The sequence below is a fragment of the Nyctibius grandis genome, chromosome 8 (genome assembly GCF_013368605.1).
Source record: "Nyctibius grandis isolate bNycGra1 chromosome 8, bNycGra1.pri, whole genome shotgun sequence".
Classification (NCBI taxonomy): domain Eukaryota; kingdom Metazoa; phylum Chordata; class Aves; order Nyctibiiformes; family Nyctibiidae; genus Nyctibius; species Nyctibius grandis.
Window position 1 is genome coordinate 24525749 of NC_090665.1, and position 18796 is coordinate 24544544.

An 18796-nucleotide genomic window follows, 5' to 3' on the forward strand; every position below is an offset into this window, starting at 1 on the left:
CAGAATTTAAGGGAGATGCTGTGATGAACACCACCTATTCCGCTGGATGAGATGCATGCTTGCATATAGTGCTCACTTGACAGAAAGAAAGCACTCACAAGTCATCTCCCTTCAAATATCAGGTCAGAATTTCTAAATTCACCCATACAACATCCCATTGTTCCATCACAATCTTGCAGTGTTTAAAAAAAAAATAGGAATTATTAAAAAAAAAAAAACTCCTACAGTTACACATGATCCCTCAAAACCTTACCAGAAAGTAAACTCAAGCTCCCCAAGAACAGCAGCCAGTTTTGAAATGCACAGACTATGCCTCCCTTCCTATCTGTACCTTTCCAGATCAGACAGGCCAACATAACTGTCCCACACAAACAACTGTTTTAATAGAATTCTACAATATTTAATCAGAGCAAGGAATACCATGGTATTTGTAAGATTCACAGTTGTGTAATAACAATACGTTACTCACTAGTGAAATTTCCAGAGTTTATAATTTTATTGTACAATTGCTTTTGGTAGTAGTACAAAATAAGATTTCAAAAGCTGTGTAAAATACAAAAAAGTTACAGAAAATCATTTAGCTGTCTCAACATACATACTGTACAAATATATTTTCATATACATCGTTTACATTTCAGTAGCAGGCAATACCAAGTGTATCCATCACCATCAGAATTGCTTGCAGAGGATCCACAATTTCTTGCATGTTATCTTTCCTCAAAATCCAATCTGGTTTAATTCTGTGAAAATATCAGTGGCTTGTCATTAAAATATTACATTGCCACAGCAAAAACAGCAGACTAATTTTTAAGCTCTTACCTTGAAACTGTTTTTATTCTTAGAGGAGTTACTGGAACAAAGGAAGTTCCACTTAAGAGAGTGTTTGTTTTCTGCTTCACAAGCATTCTCTCTGCATCCATTTTGTGTTTGCGAGCTGTAAGTTTATATAGGCTTTGAATGCAAGTAACAGCTCTTGGTATGCTTCGGATTTCCTGAGAAAAGGTGAAAACAGTACACAGTTAATACTACAAGTTCGAAAGCAACTTAACAAATCAAGAAATCTGTTTTATTCAGTGAAAACTGAATGTTTATAACTTAAGCTGAACTTCTACATACAAGTACAGTGAAACAATTTTAAAGCCTACAAGTCAGTGGTCTAATGCTTTCAAAATACTTAACTGGTATGCGACTTGAGATATCAGAAAATTGAAGCTCTTACAAGTCAGATTTTACTAATTTCTCATTAAATCCAATTTGCACATGCCATTGGCATATGCCTTCAATAATTGGTACAGAGGGACAAACTAGCGTTTGTACCCATCTTCATAACAATGCAAGAATAATGCAATGGTCAGAGGAGACTGGATAACTTAAGTGCTTATTATCCGATGGATAAACAGCTAGTGAATTTATAGCACAGAACTCAGACTATGCTAATAACCTTAATAGGGATGCTAGCAATTGGCATGAACAAAGGAAATTTCTTTCAAAAATAGGCTATGACTCTGTTACAATAGAGTATGTCAACACAAAGTCATGGACAATTATATTGCCAGTTGTTACTGACAATAAAGATTTTAACTTTATCTGAAAAGCAACAGTAAACTTTCAGAAATGCATAAAAGTTAATTAAGTAGCAACTAAACTATATCTAATGTTAAGCAATTGATAGAAAGTCATCAAAACCCTGTGGAAAGAAGGGATTGCAATATCATAATCTTGCAAGGATTGCAGGATTAGAAGCTCAATGTCTTATTGAATAGCTCTGGGTGACCAGGGCATACAAAGCACAAAATGATGAGTGTTTGCACCATCTTGGAAATGCATTTATTTTTAATCAGAGTTTAGTAAAAATTAATATTACAGTCATAATAGGTGTGGTAGAGAGGGAGTGAAAAAAATTACAAACACCACCAACTTGCAAGAAAAGCATGTTAAATCAAATTATTAAACCCAAAGCATTTAAGTCTTACCAAAGCTCTTTTCGAGTCCTTTGAAAGGATGGCCAACAAACAACAGGTCTTTGTGAAAATGCTTCCTCCTTTCTCTGAAATTTTGTCCCCAGCTTTCCCTCTGTACATTTGCAGTAGGTCTAGTAACGTATCTACGGAATTTTCTACTTCATAAACAGCTTGAGTAGTTCTTTCATACTGTTATACAAGAAAGAGACAAGAGAGGTTATATAGACAGATCTTTAAAATACCTTTCAGGTATTTTTTCAGGAAAAAGCAAAATCCATATTCTCCCCTAGATTAAATTTGTAGCTGATCTGGCATCCAAGTTAAAAATCACCTCTGTATGTTAAATCATACAGGTTACAAAAAGCTACCCTTTGTGCTTCCCCCCTTGTTTAGAAACCCGTACAATCTGATTTTATGTTTAAAATAGAAGAATAAATTAGAATAAGTTTAAAGAAATTTAAAAATAAGTTTAGCCTAAATGTTAAATTTTTTTCCCCAAAATAAAAATAAAAGCATGTGAATGTAAATGCCTGTAGGACAGACATAAGATCAAAAACTACATTCAACAAATATTTTAAATTTCAAAGTAAAAACTCTAGAACAATCAACACATAGTCAATAACTACAGTACTGAAGCAGCTTTAATTATTTATGAAAATAATCAGTTCTATAAGAAATCAAAAAGTATAAATATAGTCTATTCTATGACATGAATTTGGAAATGTAGCCCATCTTCTGGAACATATAAATTTCTACCTTAAAAAACTTCATAGCTTATCCTAACTACTACAGTTTTGCATTTCTACACAGTTTCATGCAATACTTGGGATACATGGCAATGAAATCAGTTAAAAGTAAAATTATTACTTTAAGCCCATGAAATCATTTTCTTTTGCCAAAAGGAAAATTAAATCATCATTATTACAAAGTAGATAACTGGTTTCAAAATAACACAGTTATAATTCAAAACTGTTTTGTTATTCAAAACTTAATTTGTTGTTTCAAATTTATTCAGAAATTTTGTGGATAAATAAATAATACAATAAAGTAGTCTACAGCTTATAAACTTGCAAAAGAAAATATTAAAGTTACCTTTGAAACATTAAGCAGAACCTGAACTGAGTATCTGATCACATCCATGCATGGAACACTCCGGTTGCAACTTCGAATCAGAACAAAAATAGTGAAGATTGCTCTGCTCTGGGCCATATTTTCACAACAGAGTGGGGACAGCCTGGTAGCCACCTCTACGATAATTAAAGAAAAAAAAATAAACTCTGAAACTCAAGCAATTTAATCGCAAATGAGGGTTTTATCTTATTTTTAAGTAGAAGTGCAAAGAAGTAAAAACTGCAATTATTGATTTAAACAAGTATTTCTAAATCAATAGTTTTAATATTCCAGACTAAAAATTAAGCAGACAAAACAATCTACTGAGAACATACACTGATAGTAAATATAGTTGACTTGTGTAAGGCATAGTATTACTAGGACTGCCAGGAAATCAGAGCAACCATATAGGATCTCCTCCCTCTACACAACGACTTTAATATTGTTCTTAAATCAATAATTTAATTTAGTCTGGAAAAAACCTCCATTATACTCTAACATATTCACACTTTACAATCATACAGAAAGCCTAAATATCATTACGAACTCTTCTCAGCTGAAAAATTACAGTTTCTATCATCCTGGAAATCTATCAGTTTTAATATAAACGAAATACTGACCAAGATGCTTTAACGCTGCAAGAATATAAGAGAGATGTTTGTATTTTAGAAGGTATTCAATAGCAATTGCAGTTCTGTTGCACAATTTGTTTTCTTCTCGGCTCTTTTCATTAGCCTTTTCTAAACTGTGTCTTAAAGCTTTAGTTTTTGCTGTGTCATTACTCTTTCTCCAAGAATATCCTCTCCACAATGCCTACAGAAAAGAAATTTCACAAAGAGAAAAAAAAGTTGTGAACAAGAGACAATAGAATAGAACTTCCGTTACCATTCCAAATCAGTTTTATACAAGTCTGACAAAGTATTTAATTACCTTGGTTATTAATTTTTAGGTAATTACCATTCAGTGTTTAATCTTCCAAATATTGGATTTTCAAAAGACCAAAACACACACGCATACACACGCCACACACACTCCCACATAAGTCACCTCAACCAGTATCTGCTTAATATTACATCATAATATGTTTGCGTTTAGCTTTGATGTCTAAACTGAAGCTGACTTGGCTTACAATGTAACTGATAAATACACCAGCCAAAGTAAACATCTTTCCTTTCCCCAAAAACCCAGGAGAGGAAAAAAAAAAAAAAAAGTAGTTTTCTTAAAAGAGGTATTTACCTGAAATTTAATTATTCCAACTGCAAATTTTCTCCTACGTCTGCAGGCAAGGAATCTTCGTACATTTCGCTGGATTATGGTTGCTGCATCATTTCTGTGATTTAGCCAGCCTCGAGTCACACGTTGTAATTGAATGATTCTTTGATAATCTCTTAGAAATCTCTTTTGTTGCATTTTTGCTCGGAACCATCTCTGTTTAAAATTAACGTACATTTCTAGTTATTTATTTAAGACTTCTCCCTAAATTCCCTTTTCCTATCCTAAACAAGCATTGATAACAACTGAAGAACTATTTTAACATGAGCTTTGACAGATACAGGCACCGTAAACATCAGTAGCACTCATAACCACCATGACACAGCTCTGATTGGCCTTGGGGTAGCTGAAATGTAAGACTGCAAAAATGAAATCTTAACTAGGAGCAGGGAAGAGGCGAGGAAGAGGCGAGGAAGAGGCGAGGAAGAGGCGAGGAAGAGGCGAGGAAGAGGCGAGGAAGAGGCGAGGAAGAGGCGAGGAAGAGGCGAGGAAGAGGCGAGGAAGAGGCGAGGAAGAGGCGAGGAAGAGGCGAGGAAGAGGCGAGGAAGAGGCGAGGAAGAGGCGAGGAGAATATTTTCAGTTGGAAGGGACCTACAACGATCATCTAGTCCAACTGCCTGATCAATTCAGGGCCAACCAGAACTTAAAGCATGTTATTAAGGGCATTGTCCAAATGTCTCTTAAACACTGACAGGCTTGGGGCATCAACCACCTCCCCAGGAAGCCTGTTCCAGCGTTTGACCACCCTCTCGGTAAAGAAATGCTTCCTAATATCCAGTCTAAACTTCCCCTGGCACAGCTTTGAACCGTTCCCACATGTACTATCACTGGATACCAGGGAGAAGAGATCAGCACCTCCCTCCCCACTTCCCCTCTTCAGGAAGCTGTAGAGAACAATGAGGTCACCCCTCAGCCTCCTTTTCTCCAAACTAGAAAAACTCAAAAGTCCTTAGCTGCTCCTCATAGGACATTCCCTCCAGCCCTTTCATCAGCTTTGTTGCCCTCCTCTGGACACATTCAAGGACCTGAACATCCTTCTTAGAAATTGTGGGGCCCAGAACTGCACACAGTATTCAAGGTGAAGCCACACCAACGCTGAATACAGCAGAATAATCACCTCTCTTGACTGGCTGGTTATACCATGTTTGAGGTACCCCAGGATGCGGTTTGCCCTCTTGGCTGCCAGGGCACACTGCTGGCTCATATTGAGCCTGCTGTCGACAACCACCCCCAGATCTCTTTCTGCAGGGCTGGTCTCCAGCCACTCCTCTCCTAATTTATACTTGTATCGGGCGTTACTCTGTCCTAGGAGTTTTCTTTCTCTTGGTTGGCTTTTAAGGAGAACCACCACTCCACTTTTCTCATTTCCCAGCTCTGTTTCTTCCCCTCCATATACAGAGAAGGGAGGCAGGGTACTGTATGCCAAATCTGACCATAAAAAGCCTCTTCCACCCATTTGCTCTTGCCTTAAGGGGAAAATATAACTTATGGGGAGAGATAACAGAATTGTATACATGGAGAAATAGTAGGGCAAAGTTTGCCGTAACATCCTTGACTAGAGAACAGCTATTCCAGGGTTCCCATTTCAGCCTCTCCATTTATCTAATGCTGACCTTCCGTAATTGGGACTAAGCTAATGGTCAGTTTGGAGACTTGAAGCTAATTTTTACAATTAGGCGTGCTGCAATACAGACCTGAGTTTTGATCTTGCTTTTAGAGAAGTAAACCATGGTTATATGAAAAATGCTGCAACTTAAGACAGGCTCTGGTACTACTGGCAGGTTAGAAACATTCAACCAAATAAATCACTGTATCCCAGGGGACTGTTTGTGTGAGGAGACACTCTTCATTTTACAAGCCTTACAGGTTGTCATGTCTGATCTTTCCTAATTCCAATAGGATGTAAAGAAATAGGCTAAGACAGCACTCAGATTCCTTTAGCAAGCTCGAGGGTCTGAAGGAAACTAACTTTCCCATCCATCCTCAGACTTAAAAGTGCTTAAGCCTCCAGAACCTGCTGAGATCCACTCTATTATGCTTAGCTGGGTATAAGCAGCATTATTTAATAAATCATAGTCTCCATAATTTAGCTTTATTTTCTTAGTGCTTGTCTTAGCGCTACAGCTTAGCTGACAGAAAAGAAATTAGACTATGTAACACAAAATCATTCATCCTTAATTAGACTAACCTGTATTATAAGAACAGACGAGATCTGTTTTTGTGCAAGTTTTAAGATGAGGTGAATCCTATATGCCCTTTGAATTTTAATTGCAGAGATATGATGATATGCAGCTGCTGTAAAATAAAGAAGTCTCTTCTTTTGTTTCTGTTCTGAAATCTGTAGAAGGAAAACAAAACAAGGAACATCATTAATTTTCATACTCAGAGGTAGCTGATTGCCTATGCAAAGACCATAGTACACGTCAATACACTAGTAGATGCTGAAGAATTGCCTCAGAAGTCGTTACCTCAGAACTAAGCTACCCTTCTTCAGTACTAAGTCTCTAATCTAAACAATAACAGAGAGAAGTGGTTGTAAGCAACAGCATTAATATATAGCAGAGAACAGTTTCATTGTAAGTGTGTGTGTGCAGAAGGATCAGTTATAGGTAAGCCACAAAGATCTCAGAAGCTAAAAAAACACTAAAGGATTGTGAGAAAAGGGTCAATCTGTATTTTGATCTATTCTGACCCACACAATTCTCAAAGCAGTCAACAAGAAATTGAGTTCAACAAGTGATCAGGTTTTCTGTTTCTTGCCAGACAGAATTAATGTTAAAACAGCTCTAGAGATACTTTACATCAAAAGTATAGTTTTAATTTGAAGTATACCAACCTTTTTTCTGACTAAATAACCCCGTATAAATGCTTGAAGTTTAATGACAGCTCTTCTAGTTTTGTTGTAGTTCATAAATTGAAGCCTGCCTTCCTGCCAAGCCCTCAGATGTTTTTGGATAATTACAGCAGCAGCTTTTTGTTGAACAAGCCTCCTTCTTGCCTTGAAACCTCTGTATGCTTTTTGGATCAAACACGCAGCTTGAAGCTTCTGAAAAAGATTTTAAAGAATGTATTGACAATTAAACTTCTGTTCATTTCTGTAATGATCAATATACATTTTTATTTTAGTTCTAGATTTTTTTTTCCATCATAAGAACAAAAACAGATTAGGAAATAGAAGCAAACTCATGCAATACCAGTTTATATAAAAATGCACTTTCACAATTTGGACGGTCTTTTCCCTTATCTAAATGGGGTCAAAATATGGGCAATTTAACTTAATCCTTTGTCAGCAATAACACCAGCAGAAAATTTTACATTTATATCTTGTTATCAGTATAGATATGGGTAATTCAACAATTGGAATTGTTCAAAAACAAGAATCAACCTCACTGCTCAAAGCAAAAGGAAATTTAGTATTTTGAAGATTGAACAGTTTTGATTTGAACAATCTTTGCTCTGGTCTCAGCTTTTTCCTTTTCTATACTTCTGCATATTGATCACAAAAATCACTCAAGTACATTGAAGACTCTTAAAACAACCATGACATAGCAGAGTGCAAGTGAAAACCTACCTTTCTCAAAAGTCTTCTAGCCCTGTACTGTCTATATGCCAACTGAATCTTAACTGCAGCATTCTTAGTTGCCAGAAACTGGTGTTGAATCATTCGTGCAGTAAGGGTTGCTCTCCACCTTCTTTGAATAGTAAGTGCACAGAACTTCATTTTCAAAAACCTAACATGAAAACACATTTTAGGGTTTTTTTTTCCAGAAGTTGAGAACATTTGCATTTTTAAAGTAAGAAAACTGATGGTTTAAAAAATTAAGATAGATTTTGTGAAAGCAGAGCTGTTATCAACCAAATCTTGGAACACTAGAACAAGGGGATAAATAGTCAGCAAGGCTGGCAGAAAAACTGGTTTAAAATAGAAGATACTTTCTGGTTTTCCACAGTAGGTACTTCCAGAACTTGCTGCCAAAGGAGGCTGGGGAGGGAGACAGTGGTTTAAAAGGCATTAGACAGACTGACATACAACAGGTCCATAAAAGGATAATAAAGGGAATAGGAAAAGATGCAAGTTCTAGTATCCATAATCTAACATGCATGGATGCTGAGGGAGGACCTTAGAAAGTGGTCAGGGTAACATACTCTCCCTAAAGAGCATCTTCTACTGCTACTGGCAGAGGGCACAGTTCTGAATGAGATGAGCTCTCTCATCTCATCATTAAATGCTAGTAGAGCATTTAATGCAAAACCATCTCACAGCAAAATAAACACAAACTAGTTTAACTATTCCATTATGCACTATAACAAAATAGCTTTTCATCCTATGCGTTTTATGTTGGAATTTTAACAATATCCAGAACATCCTTCCTGTAAAAGGAGATGAGTGAAAAGAAGATCAAGGCCTACTCTTTCTAGACACACAATATACAAAATTTAAGTTTGTGAGGTAGCTTCAGAAAAGTCCAGAAAAATATTTAAACATAAGAGCATGAGAATCTATAGGCAAGACAGTACTAAATAATTATATAATAAAAGATTTGAAAAGTAGAGAAATTTGTATTAAATTAATTATTACCATGTCCGCTGCTGTTTTGTTCTGAAGTGACTTTGAATAACACATATAGCTTTTACCACAGATGCATACTCCTTTCGTGCTCTGCAGCCTCGAAACCAGGCTTGAATTACTCGTGCTGCTCTCATTTTATTAACCCACTGCCTGGCTTTGTATCCTCTATATGATGCCTATTAGACATATGAAAAGAAGAAAAAAATTCTAAACTTGATTTTTTTGTTTGTTTGTTTAATGGAACAAACAAAATGAAAAGGGAAAAAAAGTCATGTTAGCACGAAAGTCTTTTAGGATTCCTATCTCTACAGTATTAGAAACGTCTAATTTCTCACATCTAGAAGATGTTTTCTAAAGCAAGTGAAACATACCCAGGGAAATACCGCAAATACCACTCTTGTTAGTGTCTGTAAAAATAATTGTGTCATGAAGAAACAAATACAAGAAAGATTAAAAAAAACAAAAAACAAAAAAACCAAAAACCTCCTTCTGGGACTACCTGAATTCTAATGGCAGCTCTTTTCATTTGATGGTATCTTTGTTGTTCAATATTTCGCATCTGATGGGCTCTGTAGTGCTGCTGTATTAATACAGCAGAAAACTTGCACCGAAGGTATTTCTGTCTCTGAACAAATCCACGGAAAAATGCCTTAAAAAAAAAAAAAAGACACAGTATTGACTGGGAAGATGTTTGTATATTTTTAAGTTCAGCTGTACTCACTGGCTTGTTATAAAAAACAAAATAAGTAAATATATTTCTGATTTCCCAATTAATTCTTTTTTTCCTACCTTTTAAGCAAAGTAATCATACTTACATTGTTCAGGATATATAAGGGAGTGGAACATCTCCCTTATGAGGAGAGGCTGAGGGAGCTGGGTCTCTTTAGCTTAGAGGAGACTGAGGGGTGACCTCATTAATGTTTTTAAATATGTAAAGGGCAAGTGTCATGATGATGGAGCCAGGCTCTTCTCAGTGACATCCCTTGACAGGACAAGGGGCAATGGGTGCAAGCTGGAACACAGGAGGTTCCACATAAATATGAGGAAAAACTTCTTTACGGTGAGGGTGACCGAACACTGGAACAGGCTGCCCAGAGAGGTTGCGGAGTCTCCTTCTCTGGAGACATTCAAAACCCGCCTGGACGCGTTCCTGTGTGATATGGTCTAGGCAATCCTGCTCCGGCAGGGGGATTGGACTACATGATCTTTCGAGGTCCCTTCCAATCCCTAACATTCTATGATTCTGTGATTCTGTGATATATAAGTTGAACATTCAGAAAATAACTAAGAAGCTGCCACTTCCCCTCCAAAAACCTGAGGTGAGGAAGGCACACCTGTTTTCTTACCTGTTAAGTAAAGCATGCGCTCTCCAACAAGATAGTAATAGCAACCTAAGACACTATTACAAAACATTATTTATTTCCCTTTCTTTCCTGATTTGAGGGGGGAAAAAATCCTTTCATTTCAATAATACCCTGAAGAAAAACCCCTTCCCTTAGGGTAAAATATCTAAGACCACCACAGGAAGTCACTTAAAGCTTTTCCCAGAAGAAAAGGACATTTTAAAAACCATGCTCCCACTACATACAAAGCATAATTAATATAAAGAAGGAAATATACCTTCCTCCCTCATCCTCAAAAAAAAAAAAAACCTGAAAAAGCATTTCAGAGTAGCTACTAGTCTTCTAAGCTTCTTTGAACTCACATTGCATGGATATCTAGCTTGCTACATAGAGATGAAGAACAATTCTTATTACTTCTTGCTGACCACACTTCTATTGCATCAACGATGGAAGCAAAAAACCATCAAACTAAATACTTCCCACTTCCTACAATACCTCTGAGAAATCACAGATACACTTTCACACTACGGTTTCATGTGGTACCCAAGGTACCAACTGAAACACACAATAAGAATGCAATTTCTCTCCTTACATTCCTCTTCAAAATGTTAGCTAGGCACTCAAATTAGTCTAGGGCCATTTAATAAATCTAAAAGAATGAACATGATTGATTTATTCACTCCTGCCTAAACATGAGTCTTAAAGAACGCAGTAGTCATGCTTTTTTTTTTGCCATTTACTTCACTTTATACCCAACACCAGTGCCCACTTATTTCAACACGTCAAGACAGCTTTCATTCATCTTCCAATCAAAGAAAACTTTCATTAAGCTACTAATAGTTATATAGGTGGAAGCCAGTTAGGACAAAAATATTCTTAGAAGACCCACAGAAGCACACACAAGTATCAGAACTCATTTGAAGTAGTAGAATTCTAGGGGAGAAACAACAACAGGAATGTTACTTTTTAAGATGAGTACCTCAGCAAGGAAAGACAAAACAGAGCTGAACTGAGACTTATTTCTGTGCACTGTGGTAGTAAGCTTTATACTACATGGCAGGTGTATACTTCAGAAATCGATTCTACTTTAACATATAGCTTTAAACTCTTGTTTGCAAGAGCAATAATCTTAAAAAACTCACAAAAGAAAAAAGCCCACACCCAAAACCCACTACTATACACTCAAAAGTACCTGAATTTTTATTGTGCTTTCTTTAATTTTGTGAAACTTCTTCTTTTCAACGAATCCTCTGACTCTAGCCTGCACAATGATAATGTTCCTCCGAGTTTGTAAGTAAGTCATTCTTTGGGATTTCACAGTCAAGTGGGATCGGTAGCATCGTTGTAAGACAACTGCTGCTTTTTTATAGCTTGTATACTGTGATTTAGTCTTACACATTAAGTAGTAGGCTTGTAATGTAATAGCTGCTGTTCTAAGTTGAATAAATTTTCTACGCTGCACAGCCATCTGAAGAAAAGACTGAATCTTTCTTGCAGCTCGTATTTGTCTTGTTATTTTTCTTGCTTTCATACCACGGAAGGCAGACTGAATAACGACAATTGCTTGTCTTTGAGCAGAATACTCTACTTTCTGTAAACGAGCCCTGTGACATGCTCTGTACCACCTCTGAATAGCAACTGCTGAACTCTGAATCAATTTATAGCGAGTCCTTGCTCTTTGGCATCGGAACATAGACTGGATCATTATTGCTGCTGCTTTCTTTTCAAGAAAACGTCTCCTCTCTACGCACATTTTTAAGAATGATTGTATGCACCGTGCAGCAACATTGGTTTTACACAACTGCCTAGCTTTTTTTGCACGAAAAGAGGACTGAAGGCAAATGACAGCTTTTTTTATTTTTGCGTAGTTTTCCATCTCAGCTTCTTTTGCCATTTTGGCTCTGAACCTTTGCTGTACAACTCTGACAGCCCAGCACAACTGTTTGTAATACCTACGTTGTATGTACATGCGATAACTAGACTGTATTACAATTGCTGAAACACGCATGATTTTCAGTTTCCGTCGTTCCTTCATGCCTCTATATGATGCTTCAATAACAAGAGCAGAATTCTTCATTGTCAGATATTTCTTTCGTTGATTCTTTCCTTTAATGTAGGATCGATAATAGTTCTGTATAACAATAGCTGCAATTCTCATATTTTGATAGGACCTTCTATTCCTGTGCATTTTGTAGGCTGACTGTATTGTACTAGCAGCTAAATGCATATGCTCAATACTTTTCCGCACCCTGATGCCTCTGTACACAGCCTGTAAACGAATAGTTGCTCTGAGAAGAGAAAGATACTCTAAAGTATGCTGTCTTGACAGAATCAAAGCTCTGTACCTTCTCTGAAAGACAAGAGTAGCAGCTTTAAGAGACAGATATCTCTGACGTTCTCTAAGAGCTTTAAAATTCTTCTGAACAACAACAGCAGCGCAGTGCTTTTCCTGATGTTGTTTTCTTGCTCGCATGTCTCGAAAAGCCTTCTGAATACAAGTTGCTGCTTTCTTTAATGAAGAGTAACGCTGTACTGCAATCTTCCTTAGGTTATTGGCTCTGTATCTCTTCTGTATTACCTGGGTTGCCCACTGAACCTTTCTGTAATGGCAGCACTGCCTATACATTCGGTAGTTTCTCTGGATTCTAAGTGCTGCCTCATGTCTTTTCTTCAAGAAGCATCTTGTTTTCATTCCTCTATAGGCAGCCTGAAGAACTAAAACAGAATTGTACAGTTTTAAGTATATTTCTCTCACACGCTTCCCTTCCCTGTAAGCACGATAACGTTGCTGTATGATTACTGAAGCGAGCCTGACAGCTTGATAAGAAGTGTAAATTTTACGCATTCTTAACATTGCTTGAATAACTGTAGCAGCTTGATGCATCTGCTGCATTTTTTTTCTTACCACAAAGCCTCTATAAGCAGACTGTATGATAACAGCAGCATTAAGGAAAGAGAGGTATTTTTGACGTTGAATTTTTGCTAGTTTTGTTGCTCTGTATTTTCTCTGAATTACAATAGCAGCTTTTTTAATGGAAAGAAAATGTTTCCTTTTGAGAAAAGTTCTAAAGCTTCTTTGAATAAGCTCAGCTGATTTACTCATAGTTTTTATAAGTCTTCTTGTTTTCATACCACGGAATGCAGCCTGGATACGAAGCGTAGCACTTTTCATAATCATATAGTTTTGAACGTGTGTATTTCGCTCTTTACAAGCACGGAACCACTGCTGAATCTGCTTAGTTGCCAGCAACAATTCTCTGAAATCCCTCTGTTGTTTGTGCATTCGATAATAAGACTGTATTATTGCTGCTGACCGATGCATAGTTCTTAAGTCTTGTCGGACCTTTGTGCCTCTACAGGCAGCCTGAAGAATAATGATAGACTTCTTTAGTTCCAAGTACTTTTTACGTTGTACTTTGCCTAAACAAAATGCTCTATATTGTCTTTGAATTGTAATTGCTGCCATTCTCATTGCCTGATATTTTATGTTCATGCGATGCATCTTAAACGTGGCTTGGATACAAATAGCTGCTTGATGCATACACTGAATTTGTCGTCTAACTCTTACACCTCTATAAATTGCCTGCATTTTGACTGTGGCTTTTTTTAAAGACAAATATTTCTGCTTTTGACATTTAGCATGAATAATTGCACGATAATGCCTTTGAACTACTACAGCTGCAGATCTCAGTCTTTCATAGTCCTTTTTGACCAAGTAAGATTTGAAGGCAGATTGTATAGTTGCAGCAGCTTTGTTTAGTTTGTTCAATTGTTTCCTCACAGTCATCCCACGGTAAGCAGACTGCAAGACTAACACAGCTGCCTTTGTTTTTAGATAAATTGCACGTTGTTTTTTTTTCATACAGTAAGCTCTGAAGTATTTCTGAATCACTAGAGTGGCTTGTCTTAGTTTCTTATATTTTAGTTGATTTACGTGCATTCTGTAGTAGGACTGAATAATTGTTGCAAGATTATGTTTCTTTTGAATTGTTTTTCTCACGGTTTTCCCCCTCCATATTGCCTGAAGATGCACTACAGAGTTACGCAGCTGAACATATTCTTGCTGTTGTTTCTGGCCTATAACGCTGGCTCTGTAATGGTTTTGGATAGTTAGCACAGCATGGTTCACAAGTCTGAATTTTTTCAGAGCTGTGTATTTTCTGAAGACAGACTGTATCTTAGTAGCAGCAACACATTGTCTTCGAATCTGCTTTCGTACCTTCCAGCCACGAAAAGCTGCTTGTAAAGAAAGCACTGCTGCTCTCGTCATTAAGAAGTTCAGTCTTTGCCTGTTACCAGTCTTACAAGTTCTGTACCACCTCTGAATCACAATGGAGGCCTCAACCATTGCCTTGTATTTCATTCTTGCAGCATGAGCTCTAAAAGCAGTCTGAATCATAACAGCAGCTCTATATTCAAGCTTAAGGTTTTTGCGTGCTTTATAACCCCTGTAGGCTGCCTGTAAGCACACAGCTGCTTTTTTAACTTGCAAGAACTGCTGCCTCTGACACAGTTGCTTTTTGTATGCACGATAACGATTTTGAATGACAACAGCAGCACTACAGATGCTTAAATAATGTTGCCTGTCCCTTCTCATTCTGTAGCGTGCCTGGAGAAATATTGCAGTCTCCCTCCACCTTTGTATTTGTTTCCTGACAAGATAGCCTCGAACTACAGCTTGAATTCTTATGCAAGCTCCCTTCAATTTCCTATAATCTTCTTTAAGTTGAAGAGCATATCTATGAAACCGATACCTTTGCTGGACATAAAGCGTTGCCTCCCTTAACGCACAATAATGTGTATGTGCTTGCCTCATCTTTACAAAAGCTTGAATCTTCACTGTTGCATCTTTCAAGTTTTTAAATCTCTTCCGGACAATATAAGCACGATAACTTGACTGAATTTTTATCACAGATCTCAATAGGTGAGCCTCTTTCCTAGCTTCCATTCCTCTGTAGGCAGACTGTAGGACAATAGCAGCCAGACGCATCCTCTGGAAAGAAGCAGCTGCTTTTTTAGAAGTGACACATGCCCTATACCAAGTTTGAATTACAGAAGCAGCATTTTTAATCTCTTTGTATCTTTTTACTTGTTGGTATTTTCTCACATGTGACTGCAATGTAATAACAGATTTTTTTAATCTTAGAAATCTTAATTTCTCTTTTTTCATTCTCCACAGTGACTGAACAACACAAACTGCTTTTGTTTGCCGGTATTGTTTACGTGCTTTCATGCCTCTAAAAGCAGCTTGGAGAACTAGCACTGCTGCACGCTTTTGCAGATAGTACTCTCTTTCAATTTTTCCTAGTTTATAAGCTCTGTAATACTGCTGAATTGCCACTATTTTTGCCCTGTGCTCCTGGTAAATATGTCTAGCCAGCTGACACCTGTACCAAGCCTGAATCTTGATAACACTTTGCTTAATACGTAGATACTCCTTCACATCTCTGTGCATCCTGTACCAAGACTGTATGACAAGGGCAGCCCTCTTTCTTTTAGCCAGTTTTGAAGATTGCCATTTTCGGAAATAAGTCTGAAGCACTAAAGTTGCTTTAACTTTCTGTTGAATTTTGTATTTTCTCCATCTTCTGAATGCAGACTGAATAGTAAGTGCTGAAAACTTCAAGAGTTCATATCTTTGCCGATCTTTTTTTGCCAACTTAGATGCACGCAGATGACTCTGAATAGTAACAGCAGCCCAAACAATTCGTTTATATGCAGCAACAGACTTCACCATCCTTATCCTTGCTTGTACAAAGATAACATAGTATCTTAGTTGTAAATATCCTTTCCTAACAGAGTATCTCCTCCAATAAGCCTGCAGGAAAAAAACAAAAAAATTAGCATTTTCTTCATGGTATCTGGAGTTAAGCCTAAATTTGAGAACTACCAACCTCAGACTTAGATTTCTTTATTCCTACTTAATCCCTAAGAAGATAAGCAAAAAAAAGCAAAAGCCAAATGCTTGAATCATTTTTTTTTTTAAGCATTTCCAATTTTGGGAAAAAGGTAAATTTGCCCTGGCAACAGAAGATCCCATTTTAAATTATTTGATAAATCAGTGATTCTTTAATCTCCACTCCAAAAAGTCTTAAGAATGTAATATTTAGCTTTGGGTAACAGTGGGGAAAGTATCTTTAGAAACTGAATTAATTGCCCAACAACCAACTGGTTAACTAACATCTGCCATTCTGAACATGCCCACCACAGGTGTCATAACACTAGGAGAGTAATTTTTTTATTTTTTTTTTTTTAAAGGTTTTTCAGCAATATTCAGCAGCTGCAAAGAGGCAAGCCAACACAATCTGATCAGTCCTTACATTGACTGGTTTAAGGCCCAGCATTTTAATGTTTATGGCACACTAGAATAGTCACTAATTATTGATTTAGGAGCACATTTCTCTTCGATGAGAGAAAGTTACCAAAACATCTCAAAAGGTGGGGTGGGGGGAACTATTGCATTTTCATGAAGACATCAGGTGCTGCAAGCAAAACAAACGACCCTGAGCAAGCCTTTTTCTTACAGGTTTCAGAGGGTTTCCTTGCTGTGTAATCTCACTTTAGATCGTATTACCTGAATGACTGTGGCAGATTTACTTCTGGCTTCCTCCAGTTTTGTCTTTTTCAGATTTAAAAAAATCATCCTGGCTAAGTATCTTCTCCAGTGCTTCTGGATGAAAACTGCTGCATTCACTTTCTTCAGGATGCGTCGACGAGATAAGAAGTTGATTGCAGATTTTTGAATTATCCGAGCAGCTCTGTCTCTTTCCTACAGAGTGAATTTCCACTGAACAGTTAGGATTGGAATTTTCAACTCACATTTTTGATGAATTAAAATAACTACCTAAAGCAAACTATAAAAATTAAGCTTGTTGATACCACAGTTTTTCTTTACTCTAGTGAAACTACTTTTCTGAGACAGAACATTTATTTCAGCACTGAGTTCTTTGTAAAAGGGTGGTATCACTTAAATCTGCATCCTCCTGCCTACATAGTTCTTCCTCTTTGTTACTCAATTTTTCAACACTCCTAGGCAACCCATTTTTAAAGCTCAATTTTAGTTCTCATTCATAATAATTTAAAATGCTCATAACTAATGGGGCACACCAGAATGCTTTCCAGCTATCTTTAAATAATATAAGAGTATAAAAACAGTCATACCAGCTCATATCCATCTAGCCCAGAGTTTTGTTTGCACATACCAACCAGTGTTTTTATAGTAACCCAGAGACTGTAGTAACAAACTAACATACATGAAAGTAAAAGGAAAAAGCAACTAACAAACGTAACATGTCAATATGTACGTCATCTTGTCAGAACCCCACTATTAGCCTATCCCACCATAGGGCAAAGTACCTATGCGCACACTGCAAGATTAACTAAAAGAACAATGCAATGCTTATGGGTTTTGTTTTTGATTCCCCCTCTCCCTACCAGCATCTTTACTATTAGTTCTTTAAAACCAGTTATAAAGAGAATCATCATTAATGTTGTGTAGTTCCTATAAAGAAAATGGAGATGAAAGAACCTACATAAATATAACCTCTGCCCCCTTCTACACCACAGATTCTTAAAATATTTCACTTGAACACTGTTCCAATATCGAATAATATGTGTCTCAGACACAGTGGTGGTATTTATCAACGTTAATGGTGTCACGGTTTTAAAATCGTCACAAGATCTGGTATAATTACCAGAAAAGCAAGAAACAAAATATCAGAAGTCATGCAACTAAACTCAAAACACTAGTGAAGTTTAGCTCCTGAACAAAAATAGTAAATCCATGCAGAAGTTTAATTACTCTTTTCATCTTGTAGACATTAATAGGAATTAAAAATTAACTACTCCCCTTTTTGTTTCAAGGAACCAGCGCAACTATTTTATATTTGAAATAGAAAGAGGGGCTTAAGGGGTGATATGCTCTAAACAGAACACAAAAGAAATAACAGTAGCCTTTAAATAAATGTAATTACTTCAGAATAGTCTTATATGAAAGCATTTTTAGTAGGTTACACCACCAAGAAGGCTGTGTATTTTTATAATAAAAATAGCACGTATTAATTTAAATGCCAATATTATTCTAATAAACCTGCATACTCCAAACAATGAATTTATATTCTTTATTTAGTATTTCTCAAAGTAGAAACTATGAATATTGTACAGGTAAAGAGTACCTGAGAAAGTTTCAGTTCCCTTTTTAGCCTGTAATTCCTCCAAGCACACTGAATTAAACGAGCAGCTCGAGTTTCTTGCCGAAGAACTAGAAGCCGCGAACACAGAAATGATAGGTAGGTAATAACAACCTATATAAACACAGAACACAGAAAGTTAAGGGCTATACGAAAGAGCAGGACCTGTTCACATGGTTATATCAACTCTAAAGGCAGCTTACCTTCTCATCAGGAATTGTATTTGACATGTCTGAGTGATGAATCATTGCTGGTATTCCACCTAGGTCAGAAACTGCAGCATTGATCAGCTGGAAATTTTTCCTTTCATTGTCCAAGAGCTCCTTGTATAGGACTGAGGCAGTTACAGCT

General features: G+C 36.8%; 1 protein-coding gene across 1 annotated transcript in view; it reads right to left on the bottom strand.

Annotated features, from left to right (window-relative positions):
* Positions 1-619: 619 nt before the first annotated feature.
* ASPM (assembly factor for spindle microtubules) overlaps positions 620-18796 on the bottom strand; it is a 31497-nt gene continuing 13320 nt past the window's right edge. Inside the window, 15 exon segments of the mRNA XM_068406437.1 lie at positions 620-740; positions 820-992; positions 1974-2150; positions 3054-3208; positions 3692-3884; positions 4308-4499; positions 6532-6681; positions 7180-7389; positions 7915-8074; positions 8923-9089; positions 9413-9562; positions 11449-16074; positions 16831-17025; positions 18431-18559; positions 18649-18794. Coding sequence (XP_068262538.1) covers positions 635-740; positions 820-992; positions 1974-2150; positions 3054-3208; positions 3692-3884; positions 4308-4499; positions 6532-6681; positions 7180-7389; positions 7915-8074; positions 8923-9089; positions 9413-9562; positions 11449-16074; positions 16831-17025; positions 18431-18559; positions 18649-18794 — 6929 coding nt within the window. The 3' untranslated portion in view covers positions 620-634.